At 38.6% G+C, this 17,804-nt stretch overlaps 2 protein-coding genes across 2 annotated transcripts; one reads left to right on the top strand and one right to left on the bottom strand.

Annotated features, from left to right (window-relative positions):
* Window positions 1-750: 750 nt before the first annotated feature.
* LOC113576180 (granzyme B(G,H)-like) lies at window positions 751-5,402 on the bottom strand. Its single transcript, XM_027008134.2, has 5 exons — window positions 5,345-5,402; window positions 5,025-5,178; window positions 3,902-4,040; window positions 3,231-3,485; window positions 751-1,253 (listed from the first exon to the last, which is right to left on the bottom strand). Exons 1-5 carry the CDS (start codon window positions 5,400-5,402, stop codon window positions 1,095-1,097), a joined length of 765 nt encoding a protein of 254 aa, XP_026863935.2. The 3' UTR covers window positions 751-1,094.
* A 3,587-nt stretch (window positions 5,403-8,989) lies between these two features.
* Window positions 8,990-13,381, top strand: LOC113576181 (mast cell protease 4-like). Its single transcript, XM_027008135.2, has 5 exons — window positions 8,990-9,072; window positions 9,240-9,390; window positions 10,125-10,260; window positions 12,791-13,042; window positions 13,192-13,381. The coding sequence occupies exons 1-5, from the start codon at window positions 9,015-9,017 to the stop codon at window positions 13,348-13,350; spliced, it is 756 nt and encodes a 251-aa protein (XP_026863936.2). The 5' UTR covers window positions 8,990-9,014; the 3' UTR covers window positions 13,351-13,381.
* Window positions 13,382-17,804: the final 4,423 nt, after the last annotated feature.

Genomic DNA, 17,804 nt, shown 5'->3' on the forward strand with positions numbered 1-17,804 from the left:
GTGTTGTACAAATGCTAGCCTAGACAAACGGTGGAGGTGCTAACAAATTGATGTAGCCTAGTTAAAAGATAGAGAGGTTAGCGTGGAATTGAAAAGTGACTGGTTTGTAGACTGGATATCAAATGATTAATGAAAACTAAAGAATGCAACATTACTGCCTGTAAATTAAAGGAAAGTCATGTTAAAAACAGACAAAGCTACAGCAAAGGTTGGAAAGTAGGCTACAGCTAGTTTCCTCGCCCCTTCAATTAGATAGTTTAGGTACATTACTATTGAAATCTCAGAAAGAATAACTATCTGGAGCTGATTTAAAATCTGAGCACAATCAAAGAAAAAATAGCTCTAACAAAGTACCTGACTTATAGTGAAACAATAAGTAAATAATTTAAACATAAATCATGTAAGATGCACTGAAACAAATATGTACTTGATTTACAATCACTTTTTAAACCACATGACAGTTAACCTTAATCTTCACTGTGATAAAGAGTTGTTAGCCAGGTTTCTACCTGCTTAAGAGGCAGTTTTTTTCCCCCCACATGACAATATGAGCAGAATTTGTGGAAAATGTTGTGTTTCAAATTAAAGTCAGTCATGCTCTTTCACTGAATCATATAATTATAAATATGTGACAAGGTAGGATTCCAGCTTCATTCAAGTAAGGAACGTGCATCATTTGTGCAGAGCTTTCAGTAATATTACGAAAACTAAACCCAGTGTAGACATCACATCACAGCTTTATTGCAAAGCCAGTTTTGTTCAACCTCAAAAACTACAACCATCACATCATTACATTATAAAGAACATTGTTTATTTATTACAAATATTGTTTATTTATTGATGTTTTCGCATTGTAAATGAGTCCCCTACTCCAAGGCAGGAATGAAAAACTCAGAACGTCTTGGTGTAGACATTTGCTTTGTGAGGATTATAGTACCCCAGTTCACTCTTTCTGTTGTCATCTTTATTTATATTAGTAAAGATAATTCCCCCCACAGACCAGTGCTTCGCAGCCAATGTAGGTGCACAAATATGCTACTAATAAATCCAAGAAGACCGAAACCTTAGTTTATTTGTGATTGGTTCATTATGTTTCACTGAACATGATGAATAATCTTTCTGACCCAAGGCAGGAATGCGGATATCTTTGTGTAGACATTTGGTGCAGTGGGATGATCACAGTTGTTCTTTTGATAAAAGGAGACAATTCCTACTGCAGTGCTGTTACACACCAGTGGACCCCCAGAGTCTCCCTGCAATAATAACAACAACATCAACATCAACAACAACAACATCATCATCAACAACAATAACAACAACATCAACAAAGCTCAAAATATACTGGCTGTATATTGAAGTGTGCACTTGTGCCGTTTCTGGTACTGTGCCTGGTATGGTATACGGTTTGTTCCTACCTACCCCTTACTGATGTAAGGGCTAACATGCTAAGGCCTAATATGATCGCAGCTGAATTCTGTTTTCTACGGCTTATTTATTTAATCACTATGAATATATTGCCTGATACAACTTTGCTGTTTTTATAGTAAATATTAAAATATCGTTTATAGACATTTAAGTATATTAACAAAATGTTATTGTTTATCTTTGTGGGAAGGATACATTTCATATGGTTGCTGAATGTTGCATTTTTGTTATACCTTTTTTGTCTCACTAGTAAACATGAATTCTCTTCTGGGGCTAAAAAACATATTAAATGTAATTGATCGTTCATGTTAGCTCAATTGAGGATAGTTTGGAACAGATGTACAGCATTTATTTGTCACTGTGGTATTAAGTATGCTGAAGAAATGACTTCATAGGCTTCCATAGGGCATAATCTTATGAACACAAAATACTTTTAAAAACTCTAACATATTGCTAATTTAGTGATGTTACAGCTGGGATACTAATTCCATTTTATAGTGAGATCTGACAGAGTGAAGAAGACTTGCATATCTTCTAATTTTCCTGAAGTTACATTAATGCTCCAAGCTAAACTGAATGTGGTAGCTAGTGTAGGATTGTTTGTTATTGTCTTGACTTAACCCTATCCCACTATCCCCTTCTACCAGTGACGGACATAGGTGTGGGCAAAGGTTTGATGCATGTAAAACCTAATAAACATATGACTCCAAATTATAATTAACAAATAAGTTGTAAAGAGCAAGTTCTGTTACGTAGCCCTTAGTAAGTCACGAGAACATGCACAATCCATGTCTAAAGTTCCTTAATGCCGAAACAGTCTGCAGTCAGAGATATACCACTCAGCTAACTGTATGTTTAACCTAGTAGACATGCACATCATAGATTGGATACCTCACAGGGAATTGGTGTTGGCAATCTACAGCAGGTTATTCATGCTAATTACATGAGTACTTAAACAGTTACATTATATGTGTATAAGTGAGTGCAAGGTAGCACAGTATTTATTTGTGTAATGCAAGCTGATAAGTTAAATATTGCAATTGGTTGTATTTTGTAATAAGGCAATCCAAACATTTTTAAAAAAGCAGAAAAGACAACAATCAGAAATCCCAGTCCCAGGGACTCACACCACTGTGATCTGGTCACCTGTATCTCTTTGAGAGACTGCAGGTATGCATAGAATTGAGCGGTAGACAAGAACAAGACTTCACAGACCAGAGTTTGGCCTGCAGTCGTGATGCCTTTCTGCATCTTTCATTATATTGTCTGTAACACACATGGATTGTTTTAACCTCTATCTCTATAACTCTATAACTCAACAGTTCAAATCTGGATTTGCATTACATAAAAGTTTTCCTACCTTGTTTTCAGATGTGCTTATTTGTGTGAGGCGAGGGTAAAGTGTTATACTTGTGGAAAGCGATCCTGTACCTAAGGTGTCCAACACCCTCATGCATGATAGCAATACCAGCTGGAAGCTTTCAAGGTAATATTTAAATAAGAATTTGTAGTTACAATTTCCAGCATATAGTAAACAGTTGAAATGTGGTTAATAATTAATAATTCACAAAGTTAGATGAGGATGTGATATTGTTAAATTATGCATGTGGTTGTAAATGAATGAAAAAACGAATCCCTGGAAGGTCCATGAGAGGTAATGACGACACCGTATACAGCTCTAAACCCAAACACATTGCAGACTCATGTAACATTACACTGAACACCTAAACATGCATGATTTTTTGAGGTTTAGCCCGGTTCCTTAAAGGAACTGCATATATGTGTAAGTGTAATGGCACTTTTACCTTACAGATTCCGTGAGAACGACCGCCCGCGCATAGCATAGCTGTGTAATTGTAGCACTGTTTCCAGTGAGCCTCACAAATGTTTTTCATGACAGTGACATTTGTCTCCATAAGGTGGTCACTTGCAGTACCATCGGTTGTTTGTCTTCCCCAACCAGCTGTGCTACAAACTGAATTGTCCTTGATGCCCTGGTTTGGTTCTTCTGGGAAGGAGATCATGTCAACATTTGGAGCTTTTTTGGCTGAGGTCTCAAGCTATAACAAGATAATAAAAATCATTAATGAGAACAGTAAACAGTTGAACAGGACTATTAAGGCTGAGCCTGTCATGAGAAACTAGCTGTTCACACATCCTCCTTTTCTTTATGAGGAAATTAAATAACATTTTTGGAAATAAAAGCTTTATTCTACAAAATTGGGTCGTAATAGAAGTGTAGTCTTGTTTTTTTTGGTTTGTTTTTTTAGTTATTTACAGCATAATTACAAATACAATGATATAAGGTACAATGAACACGTAGAGAACCAAGGTTCTATAAAATAATCCATAATAATTGCTAAATCATTCCTCTGCTGCATTTGCTGTATTTCTGTAATTGCTGCATTAAATTGTATTCGTACTTTTCACACATCAAAGGGTACAAAAGAAAAATGATTGATTTATGATTGTTTACTTGCAAGAGCATGATGTCGTTGAGCAGACATATCTTAGCCTCATAATCTGGATGTCTGTGGTATGACTTCACAGGTATGCGGATATGAACCCTGTCCTTTAGATTATGAGCACCCACCACTACTGTAAGATTTTGTGTACTGTCGACAGAAACCAGTGGATACCATGTTAATGGGTAGATAAAGCTTTCTAAAATTATTTTTGTGGGGTTTTTTTTTTTTGGTAAAATGCATGCTTCAAAAGTAAATGGTCTTTAAGTAAATCACACTCGCCTAAATCAAAGTTACTAAGTGCTTTGCAGTAGTTATAAAAATACACGCAATAAATACAGATAAAATCATACGAACAAGACTGGACATATGAACTAGCGCTGGACAAAGCTTGTCAGTGTCAGCAGTACAACATCTGAAATGGTTGAGAATGTGTACAGGAAGCATAGAACTCCAGTGGTGTCCTGTCTTCATAATGAGAAACGTGCCGACGTTTTTAAACATCTGCTATCTCGCAAGCTATTCTTCTGCTTGGAGAGCCAAAATATTAGTCCATATTGCACCTTACTATTGATCGTTTCCACCTCAGGTGGAACAATAAATGTGAAACTTGAAGCCCCTTTTTATGCACATTTTAGTAATTGGGAGGTAATCATTTATATAAAAGTTAATGTTACACTTGAAAAAAGTATGATAATTATGATGTATGTTTTTCCTCAGAGCACTTAACTTCAGTAATTGAAGAATCATTGATATGCTAAAATGTGACTAATTATTCACACTACACAGATAGCTGTCTAATAAACAGATATAGCAGCTCAGCCACAAAGTGGTAGACTCACAGACCAGGGCTGATGAGTGCTTAAATATTTGTGTCTGCAAAAATCGCCTTACCACTGTTGCAGAGTTCCAGTCTGCCTCTGGATGCAACATTAGCACAAAAACTGCATCGGGAATTTCTTGCAGCTGTCTATATGTTATTTCTTAAAATTATGAGAATTCTTATTATTTTTACTCAGAAATGTCACTTCTCTCAGATGACAGAAAAATCAGGGTATCAGCACAGGACACTTTACGCTGGTGTAAAGAGCATCCAAAGAACAAGGAAAGGCATTAAAATACACAATAGCTTACTGTGTATGCATGCAGTGTGCAGCTGTCATGACATAATTCTCAGAAACGAGGAAGCCACCACAGATGTGTTCCCCATCTTTCTGGAGAGAAACCATGTAGGGTCTGGAGTGGGGTTTAGCCTCTGTGCCGTTCACTATGCCAATGTTCATTCTGGCTGAGAGCAAGAGAAATTAGAAAAGAAGATTACGATTAATGCTGAAACAAAAATGTACTTGCTTGTTTTTTTTTTTTTTGTTTGTTTTTTTTAATGAGAAAGGCAAGATATGTTTCTAGGTTTAGAATGAACATAAAATGAGGAATATGGCTTAGGTGATACTTACCAGACAGGGCCAAGTATGGCAGTAGAGCTGGCAGCAGAAACAGGGAGGTGAGAGTCATGGTGCAGAAGGATGAGAATGACCTTAACTAGGAAGCACAGAGGAGCTGAAGCAGTGCATGCCCTTCCTTAAAAGTATTTCCTGTATTCTCTATAATGGTTGACTTCCCCAAATACGTCTCTAATTCTTTAGGAAATAATGTTCCATACAGTGCAAGTAGGGGCTATATGAACTCTATCAATCAATTATTCCATAGTAGTGCAATTCAGGGTGTTACAACACAATACGATATTTGAATCAGTGCAGGATTAGAGGCCATTTAAATACTGGACAAATAGACAAGTTTTCAGTCTACGTTTGAAGACTGATGGACCCTGCTATTCAGGCAGCCCGTGAAAGTTCGTTCCACTGGAGCCAGGACAAAGGAGATATCTGACATAGATAACATTTTGAACAAAATGCTCTTTCTGGGGTTCTAACATGCCTACTCAAAGTATCATCTACCTTATGAAACCGATGGCATGAATTTACTCAGCGTCAGCAACAAAGCTGTCCCCAAACTCTTTTCAATTTTCATAGCTAGTTGAAGGTGTTAGTCTTTTTTTCTTTTTCACAGGTGCTCAACCACATAACTCAAAATAGTAACAATGTTCTCAAACCAGTAGTAAATAACCTACAAAACACTAACACCTCTTGCAAAACTCATCCTCTCTACAAAATTCCTTCAATAACAATAATTACGCAGTGCAAAAATGTATAATGTATAACTCACACAAACAGTAACACACAGCAGCTCAACAGTAGACACACACAAGCATTCATGAACCATGCACAGGAGAAATACTAGCTACAGAACTCAGAGATGACGAAGCCTCAAACTCCAGATCACAACATGTGGTTGTAATGAGTGGTGAGGGAGGCCAGGATGCACATGCTGAGGGGAGCGACTTTTAATGAGGGCAAACCCAGCAACATAGTCCATAGAATAGTCCAGGGTGGGAATGCCACAAATGGAATACAGCCGGAACACATGGTAAGGAAGGGAACAGGAGACGGAAGCCAAAACACGAAACAAAACCAAAATCTAAATCAGGATACCAGGCAGGGCTTAGAACATGGTAATATATGGAAAAATATATACTGGAAAATAGAACACAGCATACAGAAGATGGAACACTGTACTACGGCCAGTCACGAACATGAACATAATTCCTCAGTAGGATTGAGAAATGGGGAGAAGTAAACTAAGCATGTGTGGATGAGACCTAATCCAGTCCCTCGCTGCAGATGTGTGGTTGTATAGTCCATTGGTTTAGAGTTCTGTCTTCTGTAGTCACCATGTACTAGCCTGTTGCTCATCGCAAGTATTAATGACTGACGTTAGCATAAAATGTCCCTCCTGTTATTATCCACCCTGTTAGTGTTTTGCAGGTACTGGGACAGACACCAGGGGTGGACGTTAAAGGTTTAATAAGTGTTTCCAGCATACAGCAATATTTATTTATAATGTGTCATGCCACCCATGTCCTCAATACACTACAACTCCCAACATTCTGTTCATCACCCAGAGGAAAGTCCAACCAATCACTTCTTTTCAATAACAGTCATACACCAGTCATAGAGTCTGTTAGTTTCTTGATCTGTTGATGATCAACCTTTTGTGCAGCAGCAACCACAGCCTCCCAGACACTGTTCAGAGAGCTGAACTGGTTTCCAACAACGTAAATCTCCCGTTTAAGAAGCACCCACAAGTTCTCAATGGAGTTTAGGTCAGGTGAGGATAGGGGCCATGCTGTTATTCTTTCAACTTTAAGCCTTTTAGCCTTTTCTGGCTAGCCATACAGAGGAGTACTTCAATGCATGCGATGGAGCATTGTCCTGCATACATTTTTTTTTTTCCTGTACCACTGCTTGAAGAAAGTGTCTTCTAAAAACTAGCAGTAGGTTTGGGAGTTGATTTTGAGTTCATCTTGAACCCGAAAAGGTCCACCTAGCTCATCTTTAATAATACCAGCCCATAGCAGTACCCCACCTCCACCTTGCTGGGGTCTGAGTCGAGGTGGAGCTCTGTGGCCGTTCCTGATCCAGCCACGGGCCCATCCGTCTGTCTGTCAAGAGTCACTCGCATCGCATTAGTCCATAAAACCTTCAGTCTTCAGACATTTTTTGGCCGTCTTGATGTTTCACCTTGTGTGTCTTGTTCAGTGGTGGTTGGGTTTCAGCCTTCCTTACCTTGGCCATGTCTCTGAGTAGTGAACACTTGTACTTCTGGGCACTCCAGGTAGCTTGCAGGTCTGGAGTATGACAGCACTGGAGGATAATGGGTTCCTGGTCGCTTCACGTTTGACTCTTCTCAAATCTTTGGCAGTTAATTTGCGTCTTTACTTTTCTCAAGACGTTTCTTGCGACCCTGTTGACTATTTGCAACAAAATGTTTCTTGGTTCTGCAATCACGCCCCAATATCTTCGCAATTCTAGGAGTGTTGCACCCCTCTGAAGGACTTTTTACAATTTTTGTTTCCAGAGTCAGTTAAATCTCTTTTTTGGCCCATTTTGCCTGAAGCAAAGAAGCTGCCTAATATTTTTGCACACATTGATATAGGGTATTGATCTTCTTAGACCACATTCTCCCCCATTACTCAAACACACATCACCCGATATGCTTAAATGCAATAAGCATTCAAGTTTATACAGCTTGGTGTTGGAAAATATGCATAAAAATGATGATATGATCAAAATACTCTCTGGCCTAATAATTGTGCACACAGTGTAGACTCGGTATATTTAAACCTGCCATGTCCAAATTATTTTTTGCAAAGTATTGCCTCTATTGTTTACTGTGCATACAGAGCATTATTTTCCTGATTGCCTGCTTGTGTTTCTGATCCATTTTTCTTTTTTTCTTATTTCTGGGTATTTTGAGCATGTTGTAGGATCAAATATGTGAAATACATTACATGGTGCTGTGTTTCCCTGGGAATCCCCAGAACGTAAGGCACAATGAAGTTTTGCCCCTTTTTAACAGTAACAAGTACTCCAACATTTGCTCACACGATGTTGCTGTTCATTCCATAAACTATTTTTCTCCATGAATCTACTTGTTGCCTGTGTCTCCTGCAAACAGGTAATGGATGCAGTGAGTGTCTGCAAACAGATGCCTGAAAATTCCAGCCTGTGCTATTAGGGCAATAACTGAAAGTTTTAAAACATCTGTGATAAACCCGGGAACAGATTACACAGGCCTCCATGCATAGTGGGGATAGTTTGAAAGGCAAAGGCCATTTATGCAAACATAAAAAAATGACAGAAACCTTACTTATATGTTATATGCCACTTCATTATACAATACAGGATAAGACTCTGACGTTAAAGCTTAAATGTATGCATCATACTGCTGTGATGACCATCATGCGTTTCTATTGTGCCATGGCAGGTTTGAGACACTTCTTAGAAGGAACTAACACTATGTTTTTTTGAGACAGCCACACCCACAAAATGTGGTTATGTTGGTGCAGGCTGCACACTTGCTGCTATTAAGTGCATGTTTGTTGCTAAGAATACTTTTCAAACATTCTGTGTAATTTACAGGAAAAGGTTGGGGGGGGGGGAGTAAACTGCCTTCACTCTAATTGCCTCTTCTGTTCTAAGACTGACTCATTCTCTCTGCTGCACTATGACTATCATCCTGTTATTTCTGCTGTGCGCTCTGCTACCGTCCCTGGGCCACGCCGGTAAGTGATGTCCATTGTAACTACCCCTGGTCTCCTGGACTTTGATTTCAGTGTAGAACTCTACCTATGCATAAAACTCAACCACGAGAAAGCTACACTACTTTAATAAGCACGCATGGTGTGAGGTTTTCAGCCGTTATCGATTCAACTCTTTCATTGTTTCTCAGCTCATGCGCATGTTGGTATAGTGAACGGCACAGAGGCTAAACCCCACTCCAGACCCTACATGGTTTCTCTCCAGAAAGATGGGGAACACATCTGTGGTGGCTTCCTTATATCTGACAAGTTTGTGATGACAGCTGGACACTGCTGGAAATAGTATGGTTTTAAAACATCTCCCCCCCCCACTGATATATCTGTAAGCATTTGGACAATAACACCATTGTGGATGCTTCATACACTGCCACCACGTTTCATAGACATGCTTGCTTTCATAGTTGCTCTGGACCACTGGTGTGCCCTGCGGTTTAGGCTTCTCATTCTAAGAACCTGGTTGAGTCCCAGGTTGTGTCAGTGTTTTGTCCTGTTTATGTTTATGTCCTGGAGCATCTTCTTGAGCAGCTAAAAATTGTGTGAAATGGTCTATTATTACCTACTTCGATGGTCTACTTGGTGATTTATTATTGTTTAGGCTCACCAGTGGACCAGTTCTCAACACTTTACCAAACCGTTGATACTAACACTGACAGACAGTGTTTTGACTGGTTACTTCCTTGTGGCATTGGCGTTTAATTTAGCCAAATGACAGCAACAGATTCAAGATACAAACGACGTCTGTAATCGACTCAACACCTCGATCCTTTCATTAACTCTCTTGTGCATACGCTGTCCAAGAAAAACCTAAGCTGCCCACTTTCCATTTACTTATGGTGCAGTTCCTACAGTACTATACATCTACCGTGTATTTTCATCATGGTTACATTCTAAAACCAGTGTGTAGAAATAACAGAACAAAATGTGTCACTGGCCAAATGCTCACAGGCTGTACAGTAATTTGCAGATATATGTGTTACACTGACCTAAACATTTTGCGCAATGGTTTCTCTTCTCAGCGGAGACAACATGACAGTAGTGATGGGGGCTCATGATCTGTCAGAAAAGTACTCTTCTACCCACATGGAAGTGAAGTTCTACCACATTTATCCAGAATACAATCCTCAAGGGTTCAATGACATCATGCTGCTGCAGGTATTCAGCTGTTTTTGCTTGAATCCACATTTGATAAAAAATCAAATAAATCAGTTGCTTAATGATTTATGGCTTTCTTTCAATTCCCAAGCATCTTCAAAAGCATGAGAGGTGCTGCTCAGTCATTGTTAAAGTACATCTCTCAGTAGATTCTTAAGATTCTAAAACAAATATGCTTGGGCCTGGCTGTGAAGTGAAGTGTTTCCATATGAGGCAAACCAACCACTGCTCGTCACCCTGAGATAATCCTCCCCACAGGTGGTCATAGAGAGGACTGCTGTATGGGTGTTTTTACATTAAGGCAAGAAACATACTTCTAACCAAGAGAGAGATTCACGGTAATTGACGTTCACGTCAGAGTTGGTCTGTCAAATCCACACGTCTCGATTATTAACAATAGATTGTATAGAGAAATGAGACTTTCAGACAGATGAGATAATGCCCCAGCTGTTGCTTCCAGAAAAAAAAAACAACAACAAGAAATGATTTTCTGTGTGAGTCATAATAACCCCACGGCAGGGCACATAGGACAGGACAAAACATTAAACCAACTAAAGCTCTTTTTATGGGTCCGGCATTTGAGGCAATGTATGCAGGTGGTGTGCACCATGTCAGGCGTGTCAGCTGGTTAACCCCTCAGCTGTTCAAGGTCCCCTTCAAAAGAACTGGTGTAAACCTCACTGGACTGTTAGAAAGGGGGTTCCACTTTGTAATAGAATTCAAATGTTCAACCAAACAGTCTTTTGGAATGTCTGTTCTTGCATGCAAATATATATATATATCATTAGCAAACATTTCACTTTGCCACTTTGGTGGCAACTTTCATCTTTCATCATTTTCATTTCCTCCTGACAGTTGCAATAAGCGTGAAAAACAGAAACTGCACAAAACCTGGGTGTTCCTTAGCATGAAGAACCATATAAGTAATGTTTGCAAAAATGTGTTATATGACCTGACAAATACACCCAAAGTCCTTGACATTTGCTCAACAGTGTATTCATATGAAACTCTTTCCTTTCTGGTCTACCAAAACAACTTCATCTATAGGTTGCAGAGTGTGCAAATTGTTGCAGTGAGAATTTAAACAAATTGACATATTCAGGAATTTCTTTGACCTGAATCTTGTGAAATTTGTGGACATCAGAAGTTCAAAATACCAGCAATACCAAACTTGGCAGTGAAATATGCCATTTTTAGGAACCAAAGAGACTGTGCAGGCTATGACAATGTGTAGAGTTTTTTTGTACATTTCAATCACTGACTTGTCAACTTTCAGCAATGGATACATAATAATAACTGTGAAGTCTGCTGGTTCCATGCTTCACAAGCTACCCTAAACTGCCCTGTGTAGTAAGGAATGAGAACGGATTAGCAATGATTTGATTAAAAAAAACAAGAGAGATAAAAGCGCTTTGCTTTTATTATTTTTGTCACATCTCCCTGCATCAGGCACCGACTAAGCCTAAATGACTGCAGTCATCCATGATGTAAAGAATCTATGTCTAATTATATCTAATTATGTGTAACGCAGAGCGGTAAGGAGGCGGACACGTGCGGAGAGGAGAAAGATTTATTATGGGCAAATCCAGAATCAGAGTCGTTTAGGCAGTCCAGGATCATAGAGCCAACATGGAGAGTATGAGGAAACATGATTAAACAAAACCAACACACAAAGGCACACACAGGGAGTGGGAGAGGAACCAAGGCTAGGAAACACAAAGACAGGGAGCACAAAGAAACAACCATAACAAAACGCATTCAAACAATGAAACCATGAAACAATGAACAGCCACGATCAAGGCACACAACAGAGTTTAAATGCATGAACTTGGAATGAGGGACAGTCAATGTAAGGACAAAACAAAACTACGGAACGGAACTAAACACAAGACAGGGCAAACACGGAACACACAACACGGAAGGGACTGATCGTGACATTATGCAATTTGACACTATGAGGAAAATGAGTTGTGCTTTAGAGAAAATAATTTTCGTTATCTTGAAATCATGAGAAAAAATAAGTAAAAACTAAAAAGTTTTATTTTGTTAAAAAAAAAGTATCACCAGTAAAAGCAACCTTAAGATAAGAGTACACAAAAATGAAGTAACTCAGCCTTTCTGGACTGAGTTTGTTTGGCTGGGTAGGTAGACAAATCTGACAAAAATGAGATATCATACAGAATATCAGACAAATTACCTATAAGACAAAATATTATGATCTGAAAAGTGCATACATCACTGATATCTGAAACATCGCTGAGATCAGAAGTGCCCTGTCACATCACTTGAAATGTAGAGAAATGTGAAATGTCAGGGGTGGCGTTCCATGTCACTGTGCGTTCAAAGGACTCCCAGTTGCTGGGTATGATTCATTCTTTTTGTTCAGTTTAGTTTTTTTATTATTTAGCAAAATAGAGTAGGAGTGTGCTCCTCTTTGAAGAGGTGTCTTAAGTATGATTGAGAGAGACATTACACCTTATTCTCAACAGCACACGGGTATATTCACTAAAATGTTGATGGTTTTTTCCAGTTGAAAGGAATAGTCAAAAACAGCACTGTTATAAACTGGATTCCCTTAAGAAAAAGAAGACAACAGATTAAGAACAAAACCATCTGCAGCATCGCTGGCTGGGGGAGAAACATGACTAATGGGCACACCAGCACAAGACTTATGGAGGTGAACGTCAGCATCGTGGGCAGACAGGCGTGCACAAAGGCCTGGCATAAATTTTACTCAGCTCCTAGCATGATCTGTACAGCAGGTCGGGGAGGATTTTGTAAGGTAAAGTTTGAAATTAAGTCACTGAGCCCTTAATCTTTTGAATTTTGCTGTGTTACAGCAGCATAATGAGCTTTTTTTACTCAATGTGAACTTATAAGTACCTAGAAATGACTTTCAAATGTATTTGTTTATTTATTTATGTTTTGCAGGGAGATTCTGGGGGTCCTTTGGTGTGCAATAACAAAGCAGTTGGTATTGTATCAAAATTTGAGTGGGAGAACTGTGACTACCCTCACAAACCAAATATCTATACGAAGATCGCCAAATTTCTGCCCTGGATCAGGGCTATAATTAAGACCAAGAAGTGAAAAGCAATGAAGCAACCGATGCATAATTGAATAAATACATAAAAAATTCATTACATTGAATAAAAATTCTAGTATGTGTACAGAGTGTAATTATTAATCTTTATTTGGTATTTTTAATCTTTAAAAAGTTTTCTTGGCCATTAATTTTTCTAAATTTGCAGCAAAAACAAAAAAAGTGACAATGCCCCACCAAAACGCATCAGTATCAGATCAGTGTACCCAATATTCGAACTGTTGCCTTGAGCTTAAACTCTTTATATATACTCAATATGTAAGTATATTAAGCTACCTGTAATGCAGGAAGGCAGAGCAGGATGCAGAGATGAACCGTGTTGCAGACACAGATGTTTATTTAACACACATAACATGACGAGTACAATGAAGCACACAGTTTATGTGGGCTCAAACACCGACTAACACCAATGACTAGACAGGACTTTATATACATACACAGTAACAACGTGAAATGAGGAACAGGTGTGATACATGAGAGGGCTGCAGCCATGCATATGAACACACACACACACACACACACACTCACACACACACACACACACACACACACACACACTCGCACACACACACACACACACACACTTACACACACACACACACACACACACACACACACACACATACACACACACACACACTCGCACGCACACACACACACACACACACACACACGCACGCACGCACACACTCACACACACACACACACTCACACACACACACACACACTCACACACACACACACACTCACACACTCACACACACACACACACACACACACACACACACACACACACACACACACACACACACAGGGAGGTGTCTAGGAGGAGGGGGCCATGCAGTGACACTACCATTTAAATATATGTTTAGTGTTTACCATACTGCTATAAATAATTGAACAATCATATATAGTGAATAAAATCAATTTATAATTAGTAAAAGCAATTAATTAGACTACAATTGCTCTAACCTGTTCTCTGATGTGCCCACTCTGCGTTCAGCTGTAGTTGTACAGATACTGCAGAAGAATCCACTTTCTTTTTACTGAAGTTCAAAATTCTGTTTACATGTATTTGCTTAATGTGGGTTAATGAAGGATCATTCCTTAATTCTGATATTTATTTGAAATTGTGTGATAAAACCCAAATGATTTCAAACAGTCAGATTAGGATTAGGAGTCTGATTTTTTCCATCAGATTCTGATTGATTCCGTCTGTATTTATTGTTCAACTGCAGGTCTCTAACCTGCATGTTTGGATTGTGTTTTGGGACACTTAACTAGAGTTAATTAATTCTTTTATTAAATCCTGTGTGATAAATTAGGCTATTGAAACTTTTAACCGGTAACCATGAATAAATGTCTGTGGAATGTCTAACACTGAGCCAGATTAACCAATATCAGTAACTTAATTAGGCAAGAAGGATGCAACAAACAGGTCAGTGTGTATGAAAGCATAGACTGACATTCCCAAAGAGGGTTACAAACATTACAGTGAGTTATGAAATAATTTCACATTTGTAGTATTTAGATGGGAAAAGGATGCATGTTTATAATGAAGCTGACCCGCCCAGTTGCTACAGTTAACCAGTACAGCTTTGTTGTTTAAAAAGATTTGTGTCTAACTGCCCAAATACATCACATAGCATGTGAGAGTATCCCATGGTACAGTAAGCTGTTTTGTATAATGTAAAATGAGACTGTTTGTAACATGTGCCAGAGAATGTATTTATTTTAGTAGCAGCTATTGTTAGGTTGGAAGCAATTGATAGCATTTAACCCCCAACCTATTTTTGCTTGTGACTGATTAATTCATCACAAATCAAACACAAAACTTTTTCTTTTTGTATGGGAAATAAATCTTGCCAAAAAGAATATTGTAATGAAATCAATAAAATAAGCAAACACAGGGTAAACCACAGAACAGTGCAATAACCAAACAAACCAAACACACAAAATAAAACGACAAACAGGGTAACCAAACACAGGACTCCAAGGAGGGGCGATCGTGACAGCCAGCATGAGTCACTTGTGACAAACATAATAAGGAAAGGAAAACATCTTTTTATTTTAATCATTACCATGGTATTTCTTAAAATAATTGAAATGAAATGGCTAGTAAGGAAAGAAAATCCAGTCTTAGCACATTATTAGCATATTCTCAAGAATTTAGTCAATATAGCTTTTTTTTCTTCCAGAAAGAACATTTACTTATCAAAACAAGTGTGATGAAGTCAGAGACCTGCACCATCACCATGTCCCCTGCCAGACGGTAAAGATACTTGAGGCAACATGCAGTGAATCAAAGAAGCACACTCACCTGAGGTCCTGCTTTCAAGAGTGGAAGCTGGAGCAGCTCCAACAGGTTGGAAGGGCCCAAGACTGTACGAACACCTGTGGAGAGAAAAGAACCGAGTCAGCAAATGGTCCTATTTGCTGGTAAACATATTCATGTAATTGCCATTGAACGGTGCACAGGATTGACATGGACACACTGCATTATATTGAGGTGGATTTTATTGTCCTTCTGTAGAGTCACCTTCCAGAGATATTGGTTTAGCCCAGGGGCTAAACCAGTGGTGAGCCAACCTGTGTTTAAGGGGTGTAGAACAGAAGGTGGAGGATGGTGAGATGGAAAGCATATTCATTGGAGGATTACCTGCTGACTGAGCGGTATACAACTCTGTTTCAGCCTGGTACTCAAGTCTAGTCCAGTGTTAATTAATAGGACTGTTGGTTAATTTGGAGGAATATTACAGTCCTACTGAACTGCTTTTAAAACCATTTATTTGTTTTTTTCTTTATTTTCACCATTTTACTAATAACTTGAGCATGCTAAGTTTATCTGAAGGTGTCCTGTACTCTTGGTGCAGTGAACCCCATTACCACAAAACTACGCGTAAATCCTGGAATTCCCGCAGGTCATACCATCCTCCAACAGGGAATCCTCACAAACAGCAATGATAGATCACACATGGTTAAATCAGCAATGGCAGATTACAGTGGCACATAATGTAATCTACAGTACAGTAGTGGGTCACCCAAAAGGTGCAACCTGGCCACCACTGTCACCTGGAAAGTCTTCTGTACACACCTGATTAACATGGCCATCCAGTATCTCTGCACTTCAACTACTTCTATGCCATGTGAGAGGATCTTTTCAAAAGCTGGTGAAATTGTTCACCACAAAAGAAAATATTTGCACCAGCTATTTCCACAATTCCCCTGAATCCCCTATGATTCACTTTCACTTTGCCCTATCATAACTCAAATGCTGACATTATATATATATATATATATATATAGTTCTTATCTGGTTGTACACAAATGGTAGATATCAAAATGAAAACACACTGCCTTCTACTGTATTTTTATTATGTACATACAGCATTACCACTAAGAAATTGTCGAGCACACTTCCATGTTTAAATCACCGTTACAACTTTTGTCCACCACTAGATGTCACTAATGTCAAACTTAGACTCTTTCCCCAGTACAATCAGGGAGGCTTGAACATTTCACATTTTTAAAAAACATCACATTTAATAAGAACAATAAAATATAACAAACTGGATAGCCTAGGGTCTTCTCAATATGCAGTGTTTGCTCTACAGTACTGTAACTTCAAACATGAGCAGTATAACTTTAAACTTTAATAGTATTAACTAAATAGTTAAACTTCTGGGACAAAAGGAAACTGACTCACATCGCTGCAAATCAAACACCGAATCAGGAAATCACCAAAAAAAAAAAAGAAGAAAAAAAAGAAAGAATTACAAACTTAATTCAAACCAAAAGCCATGTAGTGAACTGCATTTCACAAGGCACAACGCCCCCTCACTCTCAGTATAACTCAGAGAGAAAAAGTCACTAATTTGGGGAGATTTGACACCCAGTTTCTCTTCAAATAAATCAACTTTACAAAACACCACTGTGAGAGACAGCTGGCCTCACTCATCACCAGGCTATCAAACTCCTGATGGCTAATTACGTTTTTTAGAATTTTATTATTTATGAATTACACTGTACTTCCCCTTTTCTTCATTAGGCACAAAGCCGTGGATCGCACATATACCTCGTAGAATCAGTAGATTCCAAGGCCAGAGAACAGGGAAGCTACAGAGACCTGGTATATAGTACACAGAACTTAAACAGAATAGTTACAACTGTATGTGACTTACCTGTGCATACAAGTTAACCTGTGATCACAGTCTAATGGCCTTGGACTAAAGATGAACTATATGACTGTGACATTGCTATACCTATAGCTAAAGTGGTTTACTCCTGTAGGCGTAGCTAGAGGTGTATAAATTGGAAACGCAGGTTAGGGAGACTCGCTGAATGTAATGTGCTGTATCACTGGGGTGAATCTGTACAAATTGTTTTGCTGAATGCTATTTGCAGATTGTGTGTTGAAATATTATTTTGAGTCTTTCAGTTA

The sequence above is a fragment of the Electrophorus electricus genome, chromosome 26, assembly GCF_013358815.1.
Source record: "Electrophorus electricus isolate fEleEle1 chromosome 26, fEleEle1.pri, whole genome shotgun sequence".
NCBI classification, from domain to species: domain Eukaryota; kingdom Metazoa; phylum Chordata; class Actinopteri; order Gymnotiformes; family Gymnotidae; genus Electrophorus; species Electrophorus electricus.

Excerpts from the sequence above, each read along its gene's own strand:
- LOC113576180 (XM_027008134.2), bottom strand. The coding sequence starts at position 5,402 with ATGACTCTCACCTCCCTGTTTCTGCTGCCAGCTCTACTGCCATACTTG. Across the intron at positions 5,179-5,344 it reads GCCATACTTGGCCCTGTCTG|CCAGAATGAACATTGGCATA; the intron begins GTAAGTATCACC and ends TCTTGCTCTCAG. Across the intron at positions 1,254-3,230 it reads GTTCTCACGGAATCTGTAAG|GGAGACTCTGGGGGTCCACT; the intron begins GTAAAAGTGCCA and ends TTATTATTGCAG.
- LOC113576181 (XM_027008135.2), top strand. The coding sequence starts at position 9,015 with ATGACTATCATCCTGTTATTTCTGCTGTGCGCTCTGCTACCGTCCCTG. Across the intron at positions 9,391-10,124 it reads GCTGGACACTGCTGGAAATA|CGGAGACAACATGACAGTAG; the intron begins GTATGGTTTTAA and ends TTCTCTTCTCAG. Across the intron at positions 13,043-13,191 it reads GTCGGGGAGGATTTTGTAAG|GGAGATTCTGGGGGTCCTTT; the intron begins GTAAAGTTTGAA and ends TATGTTTTGCAG.